The 20,178-nt window shown below is 38.2% G+C and overlaps 1 protein-coding gene across 1 annotated transcript in view; it reads right to left on the bottom strand.

Annotated features, from left to right (window-relative positions):
- The window catches only part of LOC137630403 (nonsense-mediated mRNA decay factor SMG7-like), a 37,114-nt gene extending 18,793 nt beyond the window's left edge, over positions 1-18,321 (bottom strand). Inside the window, exons 1-7 of the mRNA XM_068361855.1 lie at positions 18,165-18,321; positions 9,719-9,806; positions 4,940-5,068; positions 4,570-4,688; positions 2,319-2,483; positions 2,013-2,195; positions 688-877 (exon numbers count right to left, since the gene is read on the bottom strand). Coding sequence (XP_068217956.1) covers positions 688-877; positions 2,013-2,195; positions 2,319-2,483; positions 4,570-4,688; positions 4,940-5,068; positions 9,719-9,806; positions 18,165-18,190 — 900 coding nt within the window. The 5' untranslated portion in view covers positions 18,191-18,321. The remainder of the gene's footprint in view (positions 1-687; positions 878-2,012; positions 2,196-2,318; positions 2,484-4,569; positions 4,689-4,939; positions 5,069-9,718; positions 9,807-18,164) is intronic.
- Positions 18,322-20,178: the final 1,857 nt, after the last annotated feature.

Below are 20,178 nucleotides of genomic sequence, written 5' to 3'. Positions count from 1 at the left end.
ATTACCAACTTCTGAACTCTTATTAGAGCAAATTTTCTTCTTCCTTATGTTAGCGAGATGTTGAAATTGCCTTTTCTTCTTTGAAATGATGAAATTCTTCCCAAAAATGAGAAAAACAGATGCAAGAACTAGTGAATGTCAGAGGTCAAACTCAAACATGTACTCTCAATGAGGTTTGTGGAAGGGCTGAAGGGTGTAATTTACCATGTAATACATCGTCTTGTGACTCGTGTCCCTGATCATGTTGAGTCAGACACAACATTGATAATGATAAAATATTGTACCTTATAATAATATTAATAACAATAATTGCTCTCAACAACGTGGAGTTGTAATTTATCTCTAAATACCAACACAGTCCTATGATGACTGGACTACAGTGGATGCAGCAATGTTTTATTTTGGTATTTTTACTTGTTTATCTTTATCTCCAAGAGAAATTTGAAAACCAATTAAAATCTACTTTGCAAAATATAAAGTTTTCTTTTTTTTTTTAAATACAAATCAGTACTTTGAATCAGCCAAATTTAAAGTAAAATTTTAATTTAACTTCTACTATACATCATATTTTGGTTGATGTCCACATCACATCTAAATCATGGAATCTCCTTGAACACATCGATCTTAGTCATAAGGAAATAATAATAACTGATTACACTGACATGACAGTATTATGTATAGGATTACCTGGATGAGACTGGTCCTCGTAAAAGCATTTGTAGCAACAAGGGTTGAGAGTGCTGAGCACAGTGTTGGGAGAGCCTCTCTTGCACTATTAACATCTCCATGCAGGTAGAGCCTTGCATGGCACTGAAGAAAAAGATGGGTATACTCTTCTCCTGTTACACGAGAGGATCCACCCAATTCTTGGCTGTTGCTAAGAATAACAATGAAATCATTATAACATAAAATATAAAAGGGGTCTAAATTTAGGACTTTCAATATTCAAAACTTTCATTATTTTCTTATTCTGCATAAAAAAAAAGACTGAACATGGTACAAGGGTGATTGTGCTATTGAAAGACTATATATAACAAAGTGAAAAACAGAAACAAGAATGAGATTATAAAGTATTTTCACCAGATCATCAAGTCATTTTATATAGTTTGGACAGCTTTAACAGAAGAGAGCAATGTGGAAAGATGGGATACACAAGGACACAAATTTTCAACTATCTCCCATAAAAGGAAGAAAATGTTTAAATTATGTAGAGCACACACAATCCTAATTGAAATCTTACAAATCTATGAAGAATGCCATTTATGTAGTCTGTCTGTTTCCCCATATACAAAATGATAAAGAAGCCAGTTATAACTAGAGGGGCACACAGTGGAGAGCATGCTGAGCAGTCTTATTTTGGTCTTAACTCTACAGCATACTTTTACTTCAATGTATTTTCTTCAAAATCTCATTGATTTATTATTGGGTCATTCCCATTGTTCACGAAGTTTTGTTGAAATTGGTTCAGTAGTTTTAGTATAATGTTCACAAATAAATTAATTAACAAAATATTTGCTATTCACTTCGATATTACAATTATTTTCAGTTCTGCTGATTACTTGTACTTTGATGTACTTAATCAAAAATGTTACAGATTCATCCTTGGGTCATACCCAACATGACTACCAATTTTGGTCAAAATCAGTACTGCATTTTTCAATAGAGTTGCTCACAAATACTGTAAATAAACTAACGAACAGACAGGGGTGAATACACAACCTTAGCGAAATCTTCAATTTAGGCGAAGGCAATAATTAGGTTTAAAATTAACCGAGTAAAGCATCATCATGTCCATAAAACTTGTTTTTCAGTCTTGATTTTGTAAGCATGGTTACACTATCTAATAAAAAATTTCTTTTACTCATGCAAAAAGAGAAAATAGCTCTTAATGTCTACCATTTTCTCTAATCACTCCCCCTTTGCTCATTTTACTTAATTCTATAGTGATAATAATTAGGATGTCAAGAAATTACAGTAATTTCTCATGAACTACATCAATTTTAAAACCTTACCTTGTTGACAACAATTTTGAAAGAGTTTGAGTTAAGTTTGCAGGAGCACCAGGAAAGGGACAAGGTACGCACATAGCTCGCACGTACAAGGCCACAGCAGCTAGTCGGTTGCCTCGACCAGCTTCCAGTAATGCAAGCTGATTGTATGGATGACCACTTGTAGGAGCTACAACAACTGCATGCCTGTGACCAAAAGCAAGCTATATAGAACATTTTTTAAAATGACTTAAATAACTATAGTATCAATATTTCCTCTTGTACAAGTTAAGAATAAGTACTCATAGAATCTAAATGTTTTCACCTTACCTGTAGTACGTTTCAGCTTGCTTAGCCTGATGGCGGTATCTGGCAAGATCCCCCAAATGCACCAAACAGTACTGACACAAGTAAAGAGCATTTTTAAGGCTACTTCCTTTACTTTTGTCTTTAGTGGAACCATTGAGATCAACTGCCCCATATATACTATCCTTCCTGAAAAAAAAAAAAATCATATGATCAATTGGAGAAAATACGTAAGAATTTTATTAGAAAATATATCAAACGCTGATGAACACGAAGGAAAAACCGACAAGCAAAAATTCACAAGTTAAATTTTGCTTTAGAAAAATAAGGCCTAAATTCCCCCACGATGAGAAATTCAAATAAAATTAAGCCTCAGCGAAAGAGTACATCATACTGCATATCCCACACACAAAGGCAGCGTTCTCTCCCACAATTTATCTTTTTCAACGATCGCAAAGCTCACATTAAGTGCAAACTATGGGAAGAGTTTAATCAAGTAATTTAGAACTGTGTACACAAAATATTTCATAATCCCAGTCATGCAACAAAATCTGAGTGTTTTCAAAATAAAATTGAAAACCTGATTAATTGTTAAACTCAAGTTATGATCCAATTTGTCTTTGAAATTACATCCATAAGCTCATTCTCAAACTTCAAGTTTAAATAAATACATCCTTCTCAAAAATTAATAAAGAATTTTCTTCAATTCTGCCAAACCTACTTGATAAATCAGAACCACAAATTCCATTCAGGACCATTTTAATTGCATGTTATTGGAATAGGTCAATACACAGGGGAATTTATTTGTTTATTTGTCAAATTTCAGGTATTCAGAGGAAATTACTGTATATCCAAACTTATTGGAACTGCGCTTGTATACAGAAAACAATAGGAAATATAAAGTAAGTTTACATGTAAAGTGTATTAAAGCAAATCACTGTTAAAAACTTTGATCATATCAAAACTTCCAAAAAATATTTATTACTTCAGTTTGGCAGTCTGCTTAAATTGACTTTAATAACTGACAAACTAAATATCATACTTAAAGCAAAAGTAAAATATTCTATTAAGTATGCAGATAAGACAATTTTCAAAATCTCACTAATCTACAAATATCCGAGACAGAAAAGGAGACTGACATTGAAATGAAAGTTAAACTTATATTTCATAGTAATTAAGCAAAATATATTGACTATAATATTCTCCTTATAAAATTTTTTTTTGCAAAAAAAACTGTAAGGGTATGCTAGCTTACTCGATTCATTACGGATTAGCAATCTGTTGGTTCCAAATTCAATCCTACTCATTCAGTGATATGGTTTTCACTATAAATCATGATCTTCATCACCCAAAGGTAGGGAGGGGATTTGAGGGGACCTGTAAGTCTAACTTTTGAGTTGTAAATAGCTCAAAGAGCTATGAAAAGAATAATGATGGGAATAACACTAAGAGACAAAAAGCGCAACATATACATGAGAGCAAAATAAAGTAGAGGATATTCAAATATGTAAGAAAAAGAAATGGACATGACATATAAGGAAAATGAGATAATAGATAGACATTAAGAATGACAGAATGGGTCCCTAGAGATTGCAAAATAAGCAGGGAAAGGAAGAGAAGACGAATTGACGAGCTAAGAAAATTTGCAGATATAGACTGGCATAGAAAGACCATAAACAGACAGGAGTGGAAGGAAAGACCATAAACAGACAGGAGTGGAAGGACATGTCTGAGGCCTTTGTCCTGCAGTGGACTAGTTATGATCGATGATGATGACGATATGTCTAGCTGCCGATCACCAGCACCCAATGGTCCAAACATGAGTGAAAGTTCTTGGGACCAAATGTAATGTTCAATTCTCTGTGACACTGCAACAGCGCAATGCTCTGTACATTGCTTTTCCCCCCTTCTTGAGCAGCCTTCGAACCCAGTCCCATTTCTGGCCTCTCAACAAACTCATCCTAAAGGATTTGTTCTTTAGGAATTAGTGAAAATTGGAGAACAGGTAAGAAAAGGAATTTAACAGAAGCATAAGAGAGCCAAAGGAACAGATTGAGGATATAGCAGAAGCAATATAGCTGTGAGCAAAAAGGTCTTTACTGTACAATGAAGCTTTGATACTCTCTAGTGTGGCATGATATACATGATTACCCAGTTAAGGGTTAAAGTGGGTGTTCAACCAGGGGAACCTTTCACCTTTCAATAATTTATTTAGCCAAAAATGCAAAGAAATTGAAGAACACTATTTTCTATATAAAATAAAAAACTAACCTACCTTCTGAAAGGTAAATCAAGGCCATATTCTGAGCATATTTGATTGAAAAGTTGCAAGTAAAAACCACTGGCTGAATTTAGGAACCATCCAAGGAGATCTCGGGCTTCTGATGACCCTCCCTGTAAAATGAATATAAAAATAAACAATCATAACAGCAATGGCCTTGACTGTTCTAAATGCTAAGGAAAATTTTTTAAATCTCCAAAGAACTATACTATACAATACTTTACTTAATATAACAACGTAAATAATCTTACAAAAAATAAGCAAATATGTAATACAGTACAGTACATCACTACAATATTCTATTCTTTTTTTTTTTTCAAAATTAAAGTACACATATAAATAAGATGCAAAGTACTTCTTATACCTGTTTATCTTTTGCTTGTGCTTGGAGATGAGTGATTGTATTTCTGAAGCCTAAATTCCAAAGGTCACGTTCCACACCATGGTCGAGCGCAACCTCAATCCAATGAACAAGTAACTGTCCACAAACAACCTGGTAATAGAAAAAATGTTATCCCAGGTAATACGCACTGTAAAAACTGAAACGGCAAGACTGGGAAATTAGTCGTCAAGTTCTCCAAATTTTTTTTTTTAAATAATGTACAAAGTTACAAAGCATCCAAGGGGAAAATTACTACTATATATCTCTAAGAAGCTGAAGCAAGTACAGTATATAGTAATACCCAACTCTACGTCATTAACCCTTTTACCCCCAAAGGACGTACTGGCACGTTTCACAAAAGCCATCCCTTTACCCCCATGGACGTACCGGTACGTCCTTGCAAAAAAATGCTATAAAATTTTTTTTTTTCATATTTTTGGTAATTTTTTGAGAAAATTCAGGCATTTTCCAAGAGAATGAGACCAACCTGACCTCTCTATGACAAAAATTAAGGCTTTCAGAGCAATTTTAAAAAAATATACTGCAAAATGTGCTGGGAAAAAAATAACCCCCTGGGGGTAAGGGTTGGAAATTTCCAAACAGCCTGGGGGTAAAAGGGTTAATTACTTCCAATAGACCCAGCATAAATATTTTCTATGTAGGTCGAATTTTCACTCTATGATGTGATTTACATGTTCCCTATATCACTTACTGAGCAAGAAAAAGTACTTACAGCCTGCTATCACTATCATTTTATAAAAACCTGATACCTACATTAATATCTTTCCAAGGGAAGTACAGTGCTGTACTTCATTGTTATTGTACAACATACAGACAGGCGTAAGGTCGGGTAAAGTGCTGTAACATAGATTTCATTTTAGTTATCTATTATCTAATGTTAAGTGATATAATCGGAACAGACGTAAAGAGGCTTATTACTCATGGTTAATATCAAACTTCCCCAGGTGGTAGTCATGGCTTCCTAGTTCCTTTCTTAACAGATACTGTATATAGCTAATGTCAATGGAAATATTTGATCACAAGAAACATAAATTAGGTACTAATTATAGCTACACAAGAACAGTGGCAGTAAATTTCCATGATGAATGTGTTATAGTAAAAAAAAAATTACATCACAAATTTAGGTAATTTTTATTTTTAGAGACCAAAAACTAGTACTGTATTTTAAATAGGAGTACAGCAAACAACAGTATGGCTGACCAGGTAAACAAAAAACATTATGCAGGAGGCTTGTAGGAGGGATGAGGGTTCTCTTACATGGGGCAATTCCCCCATTCTGTTCCCAGGGGAAGTACATCTATTCTCATTCGTATAGGAGAGAGGCAAGATCTAGAAGTAGCTCTGCACAGGTTTACCCTAAAAGGGGACTATTCTTAGGTCTTAAAAGAAGACACCCTCTAGGCTAAATCATAGCAACTGCATTCGTCCAGTCTAAACTCACTCCAAGAAGGCAGTGTTTCATGTATGATACAAAAATTTTTCATCCTAAGTCTCACCTGGTAAGCTGCTTCTTATTTGAGTGAAAGACCACATGTCATTAGTAGGATGGAAAAGGGGATGAAAAACATATAATGTACTGTATTCCCCATTCACACATTTTCCCACTTTATCCGGATCCAGATGCAATCTGGCCAAGGAGATAAATCACTTGGTGGGGGACTATACCATGCCCAAGATATCCAGAAAATGCAAGGACCCTCCTGAAGGAAGAGGGCCAAGATCTATTGTCTCTTCCCTACTCTTGTCTTAACAAGATGTTCTTCTTGAAGGCCATTGTCGTCCTCCCCCATCATACTTTGTGAGCCTTAAAAGTAGTATGGGTTGCATTAAAAACCCTAGTTTCATATACCCTCCAGATCGTTTTCTGTACTGTAGTCTAAAAGAGATGGTGTTCCTGCAGATCATCTTCTTTATCCTACCTGTGCCCACAAACAAGTTCTGACTGGTCGGTCTGCAATTTTCCATTTGTATCAGGTAATTCCTGATGGTTCTGAAGGGACAGAGAAGAAGCTCTTCTTGCTGGTCAGATATTGTGCACCGGGAAGAGATGGAGAAAAGACTCGAAGTGTGAGACTTGGTATGGAATACCGAGGATCTCACCAACTCACTTGGCCAATGCCAGTGCCACGAGAAAAAATTACCTTGTACGTTAGGCTTCTAACCAAAGCTTCCTGAGGCAGTTGAGACAGCACCTTTTTGAGAAATTTCAGGACCTTTCTGATGTTCCATTCTGGAAGACTTAACTGTCTGGGTGGTCATGACTACTATACTCAAAACTCATTAGCATGATCTGCCTAGAGGCCCCCAGGTCACGGCCTTTGCATCAGAAGACTTGGCCTATTGCCGCCCAGCCACCCTTTACTGGCAGTAAGCACTATTTATCTATTCGGATAAAGACCAAGAAGTCCTCTATCACACACACATAGATGCTGAGATTGGAGCAATGTCCTTCCACATGCACCAAGTACAGAAGACTTTACAGTTGCTGTAGAGGATTTTCTGAGGAATCCCGACATCTCCTGCAGCTCTCCATATAAAACCCCTTCTTTCCCGGAAGGTGGTCCTCATAATGAGAAAGGAAGGCCTCTTAGTATGAGCCGCACAATCCCTTGCAAGGACGATCCTCTCAGAGAGTACGCCCGAAAAATAGTTTTTGGAAATCATCTTCTCCGAGTCATTTGGGACAAACCTACATGATCCGAGTGCAGGCTCCTCATGAGGTCGACTGGTGGTGGTGGTGGTGGGGGGGGGTTCCTTCGCATCCACCTAATGTTGTGTTCCACTCTGAGTCGGTGTAGTCATCGTCCCGCCAAATAAAAGGTTCCCCACGTGATGAGGCCAGGCAGTGCTTACTTTTGGTCTGGTGTCTAGCAGAGATACTAGGACCCTTCTCGATCCAGCATTTCTTTTTGAGTCGGGGAGCTCCTTCTAATGACCTCGTGAGGTGCTTGACCCACGTTCGCCTACCGCATGGAACCGGCAATGTGTCTCTTGAGTCAGGTCCTTCCTAACAGGATGAGTAGAAAAGTGGTAGGAGACTTGCTTTCCTTTCCTTTCATAAGTGAAGGAAACTCACGTCAGGACAGAGAGCGGAGGCGTTCCCTCTCCAGCTCTCTGACCCACTGTTCTGCTTTCTTCCTTGGGTACAGCGAGGGCAGCCTAGCCTGGTGCTCTTTCTAGACCCTAGATGATGCGTGAGGAGTGGCTAACATGAGTCGGCAAGGCGAGTTCACGTGCGGAAAGCGAGATACCTAGGGCCTTTTCTTCTTGAGGAAAATCATGCTGCCAAACTGGTTCATCTAAGAAACTTGAATCATATTCACCTTCCTCTCCCCGAAGCAGAGAGCATCTCGGGTTTTGGGCACCTGCTTCCCTCTTTTTTTCACAGGCGACAACAAAGCCTTCCTCCTGCCCCTCCACGGAGACCTAGCACTGGACACGTCAAGTTCCCTTGAGCATTTCCTCACACATCACAAGATGTGGACGGAAATACAGAACAAGGACAGGGCCCAGCCACTGGCAAGGTCTTGTGAAATGACTCACCTTAAGCTCCACGTGCTAGTATGTAGGGGCTATCATCCTTATACGATCCACCTATCAACACTGTAGAGGGAGATGCATACATGGAAGAAGAGTCTGAAGACAATGGGATAGGTTTGGCAGTCTCTGCTGCTAGCTGCCGTCAGGAAGGAGAGAGAGTATGGAAGTAGACCGAGTCTTCTTTGCTTTCTTCCTATTCATACCGTAGTGCGCCCATTGTTCCTCTGAACACTGTTGGCCCTCAAAGAGGCAGGCTCAAGTTATAAGGGTGTCAACCTCATCTTGACTTATGAAAATGCTACACCGTTGTACGTCACAGCCAGGTCATTTCCTCACCTCGCGTCATTACCCCAACAGAGTACGGAAGCGCAAGTAGACAACACTAACTTCAGGTACAGGCCACAGCTGGGACAAGAATGGGAAATTGGCCCATGTATGAGAATGGGGTAACCCTCACCTCTCCTACACTCCTGCACAATGTCAGGATGCCAGAAAACCTTAAATCAATCAATCAATTAGCCTCCTGCACAGTAGGTGTTTACACAGCAAGGTCAGCGATGCTGTTGTTTACTCCTATTTAAAAGACAAAGGTTTGTATTCATGTTGGAACAAAGATGTATTACACAAGAGATACCATTAAGTAACAAGTTCAACAACTTCATCCTCTAGTCTTCCTTACCCATGAATACCATTCAATAAAAGTCATTTGAAAATTTTAGTATTCCAATGTTTGCCAGGTGGCAGACACTCTCCATTAATTATAAGAATCTATTAACAATGAGCAACAACAGCCAAATTTTACTGTTTTACCTTATGGAACAATTCAACAATTTTCATCTCTTCAAATGCAAATCAAAACAGTAGTTTAGGTCGACTATATATTTTATACTTTTAAATGTATAAATAATTCTGGTTTGATGAATATTATTCGTGATATTTGAGTAAATATTGACAAATCCTATAAGTACCAACCTGGAAATTCTAGAACTGATGGATCTTAGCCCCTGCAATAGCAAATACTTTTAAGACCCTATTTGAATATGCATAGAAGCCAACATATAGTAAGGTACCCCAGTACAATGCAAGCATAAATAACTTTCTTTTAAGCAGCTGAAAAATTTCCATTTATCTTTTATTATTACTCTATAAGTAACAAAATAAAATTAAAAAGAAAGTGCAAGTTACTTTTGTTCCACTTACCTGGAGTTGGTGTTGGATGGCCCATGCTTCATTGTTGCCCACAAGCTGGGAACAATTGCTCAGACGACTCTTAAGACCCTCAGCCTCCCTATAAGAGAAATTATTGCTTTTAGCTACCACTTATAACAACCCTGATAACTTCAATTATTTGCCATTTTCAGTACTATCAGCTATATAATATAGTATTGTAAACATACAGTATATTGCTTCAAATAACAGAAAAAAATAGTTTTGATTCTCATTTCTAATGATAGAGGAAAAATACCCAAACTTATTTTGTAATTTTTTTTTTTTTCACAATAAAGAAGATTAATTTATACAATTTTTTTCAGGACACTTTAAAGTAAACAGACATCATTACTGTACTGACAATACCTATAAACAGAGTATAGTATTATAATTACAGTAAATCTATATAAACTTTTTCTATGGTGATGTGATCTTTTATATTGCTCCTGGTGTTTGCACAATATTCCTCCTGGCTACAATGTACTACCTAGTTAACAGCTATTCTGTATGGCTAACCATTCTCTCATACATCTGTCTTGCTAACTGACATAAGTTATGCATGCCACTAAGTAGTTATTTTGTTGCAACTCACAAGTAGCCCATCATTATCTTGAAATGTTTGAGCCTGAAAATCTGCTCTTGAATGTTGTTCCTGTTGACACATGGAGCAACTATGTCATCTAAGATTTGTGCCTTTGATGTTTCTGAGAACAGAATCCTCCACAGGCATGGAGCTCAGCAGATTTTCCACAAGGAGGGTCCTGTCATTCAATGACAGGTGAGATCATGTCTCGCTTCCTAGCTAAGGGGGAATACAGTGTGTGTGGAAGGTTCACAGTAGATCAACCACACAGATTGGATTCAAGCTCCACAGAAGGTTAAACTTCTAGAGGCTTAGACAAGGAATTGGTTATTTAGAGGGCACACTATGGCCATTGGACAACCTTCCAAAGCCAGAATAGCTATAAAGACCAGCTACATCACACTTACCCCCAAGTTTGATGACATGGGAAGACGAGAAAAACACTATTGTTGTTACTGTGCCTGCTCTTTGGTCTCATGATATGTCCCAATAGTCTATCATAATTCCCAGATCATGAAAAAAGGCATGAATACGAGCTATGGCCTGGGGGCTTTTAAAAGGAAGAAACCCAAAAGTATTACACCCATCATAAATGGTATACTATACAGTATAATATTTGCATAAAACACACAATAACCACAGAAACTAGACAGGAAGTGAGGATAATTACAGGGCTGGGTTCTAACCCAATCTAGTATTCTTGGCCCAAGGTATTCTTAAACCACTTATGCAACCACAACAGGACCGATAAAAAAACATATCGGGTCTTCTGTGGGTCACTTCTTGCAGGAAGGGCGAGGTAAAGATCAGAAACGTTTTCACCCTACCACTGACATGGCCTGCGCCACAAAGGAGCTGTTCTAGACATTATAGATGGATTCCATCCTAAAACCTTGAGAGCTCTGGGTCACCTTTATGAGGAGGAGGAGGAGAGGGATTCAGGGACTGGTATATGACCCTGTGTGTCCCATCACAAAGAAGATCCTTATAAGCCTCCTTTGAGCTTCCTAGGGTTAACAAAGTGTGCTGAGCCTTTGGAATGAGCTCTTATATTGTTTACCTGAGGTATGGCCTCAATTTAATCACTGGTGTGAAAAGGAGGACTCAATGACTGGTATATGACCCAGTGGGTCCCAGTCAGGAATGTGATTCTGATGAACTCCCTTTGGGCCCCCTAGGGTTGGCGAAACGTACTGTACCCTTGGAGCTAGCTAATGCATCTTCCTCGAGGTATGACCTCAAGGTAATTACTGGTGTAACAGCATTGATAACAAAAGAAATTGGATGTTACTTGGTTTCTCACCGTGAGTGAGACTTTTGGGCGACCCATAGGGTACACCTATTCTCTTGGTTGAGGGTCACACCGGGAGAGACCTGTCCTAGGGATCAAGAGATATTCTTTTAAGGTGTCCTTGGTCTTCGAGGGAGGGCACCCCAGGACCGAAAGAAGCCACCCATCCCGTAGAGGGTTTTATTACCTTACTACGGGTAAGTACGCTCAAACTCTGTGAAGAGCAACAATTGGAGGAGATGCTCGATGGACGAGCAAAGGTCTTCTGTTGCCCAACTCTAAGAGCGGGATTCCTTTCGATGGCAATTTTGAGTGTATTACTGGAACAGCACCCTCGAGAAGAGAGACAGACTTCACCCGATCCTCACCATGAAGAGTCTAGCCGTAAAGGAAGTCCGATATGGGTTCTCAGAAGTTGTAGACGTCCCACTGGATATGACGTGTCTTTAAAGTAAGACGAGTCTTGCCAACTAGGCTAGTCGAGTCTCTTAATGAGACAAGTCTGCTGACAAGTTTTCTCGGTGGCAGGGAGAAGCCTTTTTTTTCTCAGAAAAATTGCTCGAAGAGGGGCGCCCAACAGGTGACCGCCATCTTTCTCCCGCAGGGAGAAGCAGCTCAATGCCTGTCATTGATATTCATTCTGCTTCCTGAAGAAAAGCCTCTCAACAGAGGCCAGGATATCCCGAAGGGGAGACCACGTAGGAGCAGGAAGTGTTTCCTGCAAATGGGAAACCAACGAATCACTGCCATTCCCCTAGGCACTTTCTGAGGGAAGTAGGTGTCTTCTAGGGGATTAAGAGATGGTGTCATGCATGCTCTGATCATAGTCCTGAGGATATGTGGTATTGTATATGGCCTCCCCCTTTTTTTTTTTTTATGCCTCCATAAAAAACGTCAAATCCAGGAAAACCAAGATCTGCTCCCTTGTAGAGATTCTAGTCTGGCAACCTCTTTACCAGGACAGACTCTTGATTGGATCTCATAGAGAACCAGAGGGAAGGACGATTCCTAGTGCCAAAGGACCAGGGGCCTGGGTAGTCCTGAAGAGGTTGCATTTGATGGGGAGTGATGCAGTCTTGTCGAACCAGCGAAGTTTCTACCAGCTGATGACCAAGTCTATAAATACTATTAGATATAACCTTCAGGTCTTTCCTTCGATTAATTTACAGTATTCTAATATTCAGATCGTGGTAAACTGAAGATGTCTTGCAGGAGCTTGAGACTTTTAAGATCAGTCAGTAGTCCGAAGTCTTGGAAACGGGGCTAATCCTGTACAGGAAGCTATAGGCTAACTGTTTGATCGCAAAACCTTCCCTTCGCATTAAAGGGTTTAAAGGCTAAAATCGTTCCACGAGGAGGGACTAAAACTGGAGACTTCTGATCAACGGAGCTCAGTGGTATCTTGGCGAACCGTATCTTCCCCCAAGACTAGATGTTCTAATTGCGAGGAAAAAGAGAGACCGCTTCCCATTTCCTGAAGGAAGGTGAAAGATACAAAAGAGTATCTCTTGTACCTTAAATGTGGACACTCTGTCCTTGGCAAAGAACTTGAGCTGAGTATTTCAAGCTCGTGAGAGGGGTTTTCCCATTACTGGAAAACCTCACACTAGGATGAGGAAGGAAGTTATTCCTTCCTACAACTCACTGAAGGAAGAACTCCGCTTACAGAAGGAAGAGAGTCATTGGAACTTCATGAACATGACTGAATTTCATGAAGTGTTAGGCAAAAATGTTTCCCCGGAAAAAAAATTTTGCGGATGGAGGGCGAATGTATTCACACGAAGGTCTGAGGGCGTAAAGGCCGACGGAGAGCGAGAGTACACAAAACTCCGACAACCTCTGGTGTTCTTGTCGGTCACCAATCTAGGGCCGACCCAAATTGTAGCAATGAAATTGCTATAGCTGTTGCGTTAGACAGCACTGAATTTAATTCTCTAAGAGGGAGAGACTGAGGGCGGGGCAGTAATCCCACTGGGTTGTCTCCCTGTAAGGCAATCTGCTTCCCCCCTGGTCTGAAATTCAATTTTCTGCAGGACTGCCTAACTAGCGTAGTTCCTATCAAAGCAAAGTCGGCTTGTGAGCAGTCCTATACTATACGGGAAAACACAGGAGGTAGCAGCCGAAGCAGCAACCTGGACCTTGAAGCACCTAGCCCGTAAGCCCTATTGTAGTAGGAATGAAGTGTAAGTGAAGCACGTACATTCATGGGGGATGAGTGCCCGCGAATGTGCCAGATTTTACTAGGTAGTAGCTTGGCTAGGGCACCAGCCTCCCGTTGTTGAGATACTACCGCTAGAGTGTTATGGGGTACTTTGAATGGCCAGACAGTACTACATTGGATCTTTATCTCTGGTTACGGTTCATTTTTCCTTCGCCTACACATACAACAAATAGTCTGCCCTATTCTTTACATATTTTCCTCTGTCCTCTTACACATTACAACACTGAGATTACCAAACAATTCTTCTTTACCCGAGGGGTTAACTACTGCACTGTAATTGTTCAGTGGCCACTTTCCTCTTGGTAAGGGTAGAAGAGACTCTTTAGCCAGGGTAAGCAGCTCTTCTAGGAGAAGGACACTCCAAAATCAAACCATTGCTCTCTAGTCTTTTTGGTAGTACCACAGCCTCTGTACCATGGCTTTCCACTGTCTTGGGTTAGAGTTCTCTTTCTTGAGGGTACACGCAGGCATGCTATTCTATCTAATTTCTCTTCCTCTTGTTTTTTTAAAGTTTTCATAGTTTATATAGGAAATATTTATTTCAATGTTACTGTTCTTAAAATATTTAATTTTTCCTTGTTTCCTTTCCTCACTGGGCTATTTTCCCTATTGGAGCCCCTGGGCTTATAGCATCTTGCTTTTCCAATTAGGGTAGTAGCTTAGCAAGTAATAACAATAATTTGATACAGAAACCTGGCTAACATAACGCAGGTTTTCGGATCGCGCAGGACATGAGATAATAAGTCAAAGATCGTCTCGCTGTTGAAAATGGCGATTGGCAGCTGACGAATCAGAGATCTGGTAAATCCGAGAACTGACGAACCAGAGCATTGGCAATCCGCAAGCAGGGGATTAGCGATTGACATGGTGATCAGCGAGCTTTGAGCTGACGGTAGACGAGCTGGCGATCGGAGCTGTAGGTAGGTGCTCGGAGATCGGATATCAGTGATCCAGAATCAGACATTGGAGAGCAGTGATCGATGATCAGCGATATGGGATCGGTGATAGATCAGTGGTTAATGATCTGCATTGAAAATCGGCAACTGACAAGCTAGCGATCAGCGATCCGGTGTTAAACGATCAGCGATATTGTGATCAGTGATCTGATGATCGTTGAACTAAAATCTGCGATCGGCAATTGACAAGTTGACGATCGGTGTTGACAATCAGTAATAGGAGATCTGACAATCAGAAATGGTGAGATGACAATCTGTGATTAGAGATCTGACGATCGGAGAACTGGGAATCGGCAATCGCCTAGAGATCAGCGAGATAACAATAGGCGATAAGTTGGTGCTCAACAAAGTGGAGGATCGAGTTCCTCATAATAAAGAGAACTGCATTCCCTGAGCGACACATTTTCCGAAATGCTCACGTACTGAGCGATCGTACTTCAGTTCAGTTGGATCCTAACCAAATAAAAGTGAGGTGGCATACGCTACCAAGTATTCCCGTCAATTTCTCTGCAATCTTTCATGGAGAGCAGAGACTGTTCCTTTTTTCCCTCAGTACTGTAATCAGTGTCACCCTCTCCTGATGACTAAATCATCATCCATCTCAACTGACGAACTCATCTTATTCACCAACTGCTCATCACCAATTACAATTTCAATGGGTTTATTCTCCAAAGAGGGCCTACAACATAATACATGAAACAAAATACATTATATTGTTTTGTCAACAAAAAGATTGATTTTGTTTAGCAATATATTACAAAATAATTTACTTAAGTTACTTGGTATTGCAATATCGCCTTCAATATATCCCTCGAATGCACAGCACAAACAATCGATGGTTGCGTTATCTATCGATATCTGCATTAACGATGGATCCATAGATGGCGCAGCGCGATCGACTGATAGCGCAAATTGGCCGATGTCGCAAAACAATTATATACATACAGAGCATAATAATACTGGGTTGCCATAACTGCAACAAATATTGTTGATAACATTTATTTTCTTTGTAACTTAATAAATACACAAGGGGAGAAATTTTATTTACATATACTGTAAAGCTCATTTTCTTACCACTGTATGTTTCTATACAGGTAATCGAAAAGTTATAATTTTGAGCACTGAAGAAATAGCGCACTTCACATTAATATCTGATACTGTACAATATTATTCATTCCATCATGTGCAATCAAGTCGAACTTATGCACAATCAAAGTTGCCGTATTTACCAATCGATATTAATTTTAATAGTTCACTAAAGGCACCAGCATCACAATTTTATATCTCATTCATCCAAATATTGAAATCTCCATAAATAATTAATCAATTCCATTGTTGCCATGTCAATAATCTCAATGAGCATGCCAAACTCTTCAAAAAAGACATTTGCATTTTTTCTTTGACATTAATAAACTATTAAGATTGACAATTTTTTATTTTTGTGTTATAGATTATTTTCATATACAGTATTCAAAACTTGTAACGCTATGGTCCATTTCTTTTAGCGAGACATATTTGCACCGACTCGCAGCGGTGCCCTATTAGTTCGGAAAAGTTTCCTGATTGCTAATTGGTTGGACAAAATAATTCTAACCAATCAGCGACCAGGAAACTTTTCCGAGCTAAAAGGGCACTGTTGTGAGTCGGTGCAAATATGACTCGCTAAAAGAAATGGACTATAGTTTCTTCATCGTCATGAGATAATTAAAAGAAAATTATCTCAAAGCCAACCAGCTCCCCACAAAAAAGTAATTGAAGGGGACTGGACACTAGGTTAGGTTAGTATGCTTAGGCTAGAAAGCTTTGCGTATTCAACTTTTGTGTATTTCCAAACTGAAAAGCCTGATTTCCCACTCTGAACCATTATTGTTATTTTTAGGGGGGTTTTGTAGCCCTTAAACTACTCATTTCCAACCGAACTAAAGGTCAAATTTGTTCATAACACCCTGTATCATACACTGTATCATAAAGCATGAAAATTTTTTGTATCCAAAATCATGTGCTAATTGAAATTGTAATTTACCGAATAATTATCTGCTCAATAAACAAGATTGGCGCCGAGACTTACCGACAGCAGCCTACATAAGTAGAATGCTATTAAGTTACGACAGTATTCATTAGTCTGATTATACAAAAAGTTCTCATAATTAACATTAAAATAGCCTTTTAGGCTATATTCAACACAAATTTGATGCATTTTCTAAGCCCCTTTTAATTACCAGTGTTAACGATAACTGATGACAAATAATCTAACCCATAAATTTGAGAAGTAAATTTTTTCAGTCCTTGGCTAACCTGGGTTACTCATAAGATATGTATGAGGCGACTTTAATACCAAAATTATTTGTCGCTAGACCTTCCTATAATAGGATGTCATATAGCAACCTGTGTCAGTTCCATGAATTGTAAATGAAGCTTAAAACCAAATCTAAGGGGTGTATGTATGATAACGGCCACCTGTATGCATTATTACGGATAATGTAGAATACAGCAGTGTAAGGGGGGGTCGCAGGGGGGCGTTAGCCCACCCATTAGGTTAGTAGGTAAGGATACAGCTTGTAGGTTAGGTTAGGGGGGAAAGTTTATGTTAGTTGATGTCCATTTTTAAAACGGAACGAACTGGCTGCTGATATACAAAGAATCCCAAAACTAATATATATATATATATATATATATATATATATATATATATATATATATATATATATATATATATTCATCTGGCCTTACGGTTGGCTATCGAGCAACTTGGTTTGGCAAATTGGTGTGCAAAATATCAACATGAGAGGCCTATATATGTTAACCAAAACTTTACCCTCAAAAAAAGCACATAAAACCATAGATTCTTCACAATCCTTGCAACAAGTCTTATCAATGAATAAATGGCCTCATATAACTGAACTTTAGCCTTGGCCTACTCAACTGGCTGAGCCAAAATGTGAATGTGAGCTGAAACCCAGTTCTTTGTATACAAGTTGCTCATCTAATTCTCACACAATTCATGTGCTACAAAGGCAAGAAAAGTAAACCTCAAGGAGAGTAATGACTTCATACCCCACTGTACCTGATAATTACGCTATCCTACCGTAGGATATACTTAAGGCTACGGCAAGAATAGCCTAGGGTTATTTGCTACATGCAATAACTATATTATCCTATAAAGCATAGGTTATTGGAATTTACCTTTCCTACTTGAACCAGAATTCAACATCAACGGTTATATTGTGAAGGAAATTGCACCATAGTAACCAAAATAAAAGAAAAACAAACCAAAATACCAGGCTAACCAAAGTGCAAAATCTTGACATTCCTCGAGTGCCACTTAAGGTTTCCTATTCACACCAAATGTAGCCAGTTATAGACATTGGTGTTATTTTGTCACTTACCTCAGGAGCTGACTAGCAGTTTTCATCTCATGTAAAAGGCCAAAGAAAATTCATTGGATACAGCTCATTGTATTACACTTGCTCGGACGTCTGTGAATCTAGCAGATACTCTCTTACTGCTCTTGGGGAAGCGAACAAACATTTCAAGCAGATACCTCGTCACTTAATGACGGTGATGATATTATATTTTGTAATTATAATATTTCCCTTTATATGAAACTATATTAATTCTATAAACTTGCTATAGCTATGGTATAAATGTTCAATATTGATAGATTAAGTTATTTAAGGCGTTGATTTCATATTTCTTGAAGATCAGATGACTTTGTGACTTAGGGGACACGACCCGGCTCTCCCTAAACTCTTTGGAAATAAAACACAGCTAAGGAAATTCCATTTTATCCATTCTCGTCTTGATTTTTTTAGTTTGGTAAATCACAATCATACACACATCATTTTACACACACACACACACACACACACACACACATATATATATATATATATATATATATATATATATATATATATATATATATATATATATATATATATATATATATATATATATATATATATATATATATATATATATATATATATATATATATATATATATATATATATATATTGTGTGTGTGTACGTGTTTATGTATGTATGTATGAAGTTATGAACATGAAATAATGAATCATATTGTGGACTGCGAAATACGGAAATGGTTGATTCATATTTACTTGGAAGTAAAGAATAGAGTACGAGATGTGAGTCACAGAATGGATGAAGCAATGGAAGTAGCAAATCCTTTGTTAAACGTTTTAGAAATGAAAATGATTGTCTATAGCGGGCAGATGTTGACATGCTTGAAGAGAAAAAACTATTGTACCTGTAGAGTAGGAGGAATGTGAATAGAAAATGAACTCATGCTGAGGGAGAGTTTTAAATGTTTGCAAGAGTAACTGGGTGAATCACATTATTCTGAGGTGGCTTGGTCATATGGAGAGAATGGAGATGAGTTGATAATAGAATAAAAGCAAACCTACATTCCAAATGTATTTATTAATCTTGATCACCCGGGTTTATTTAGGGGTGCCTTATCGTCCTACCAATACACACTACACTACAATGCATGTTTTTTTTTTATGATAAATATTTTAAACTTTCCTAATTGATATATTTATGAAGACTGTTTTCGTAAAATATGTGTAAAACGAGCATTACTGGACTAAATACAAAGCTTTCACGGTCCTCTCCTAAACTAATTTTCCTACTAGACGGAATCAAGGTCACTAGAAGAAGAGAAACGACTTGTCCGTTCAACTCTCGTATTCACTCTCACGTTTCTGATTGGTGCCTGCTGTTCCAGTCAATGTCCAATGATAAAGACTGGACAGCTCAGCTGTTCTTTGTTCTGTACTCAAGTCTTGTTTGCTTGAGGTTTTTCTAATTTGAGTTTTTATTCATTTTTAAGAGACAGTTAATATGTTGCTGTACAGATTATACTTGTAATTGTATATTTATTCTTCACATTTTAAAGATTATCTTCAATTATCATGACTAACCAAATTTCGAAGTTATTCACAGTTCTGTTATATCTTATTCCTCAGTTGTCAACTTATGTTGTATAAAAGATAAGTAATATGTTCATGGATAATTATCTATTGTCTTTTATGCCAATTTTTGTTCATCAGCTTCATTTGAACAATTTTTTTAACGTTTTTCGAACAAACCGTAGAAAATCTCTTGTCATATTATACACATCTTTATGATTAGCCTAATATTTGGAGTTCCTCCAATCACCCTCATTCAATACATATGGCAGGTGCCTATAATTTGTCAGTTTTGTTCTATAATTATGAAATAACTCACTTTTAGATCATAATCATTTCTGAATTGTTGTGTCCACCACCTTTTCCTTGAAGTTCTGTAAATTTTCATGTGGTAACCTAGCGAGCTCGTTTTCCAGTTGCAAGCTCAGGCATTTTATTCTTTGGGCAAAAGAGACTCATAAAGTAA

The sequence above is a fragment of the Palaemon carinicauda genome, chromosome 38, assembly GCF_036898095.1.
Source record: "Palaemon carinicauda isolate YSFRI2023 chromosome 38, ASM3689809v2, whole genome shotgun sequence".
Taxonomy (NCBI): domain Eukaryota; kingdom Metazoa; phylum Arthropoda; class Malacostraca; order Decapoda; family Palaemonidae; genus Palaemon; species Palaemon carinicauda.
This window is presented reverse-complemented; position numbering and strand designations above follow the sequence as displayed.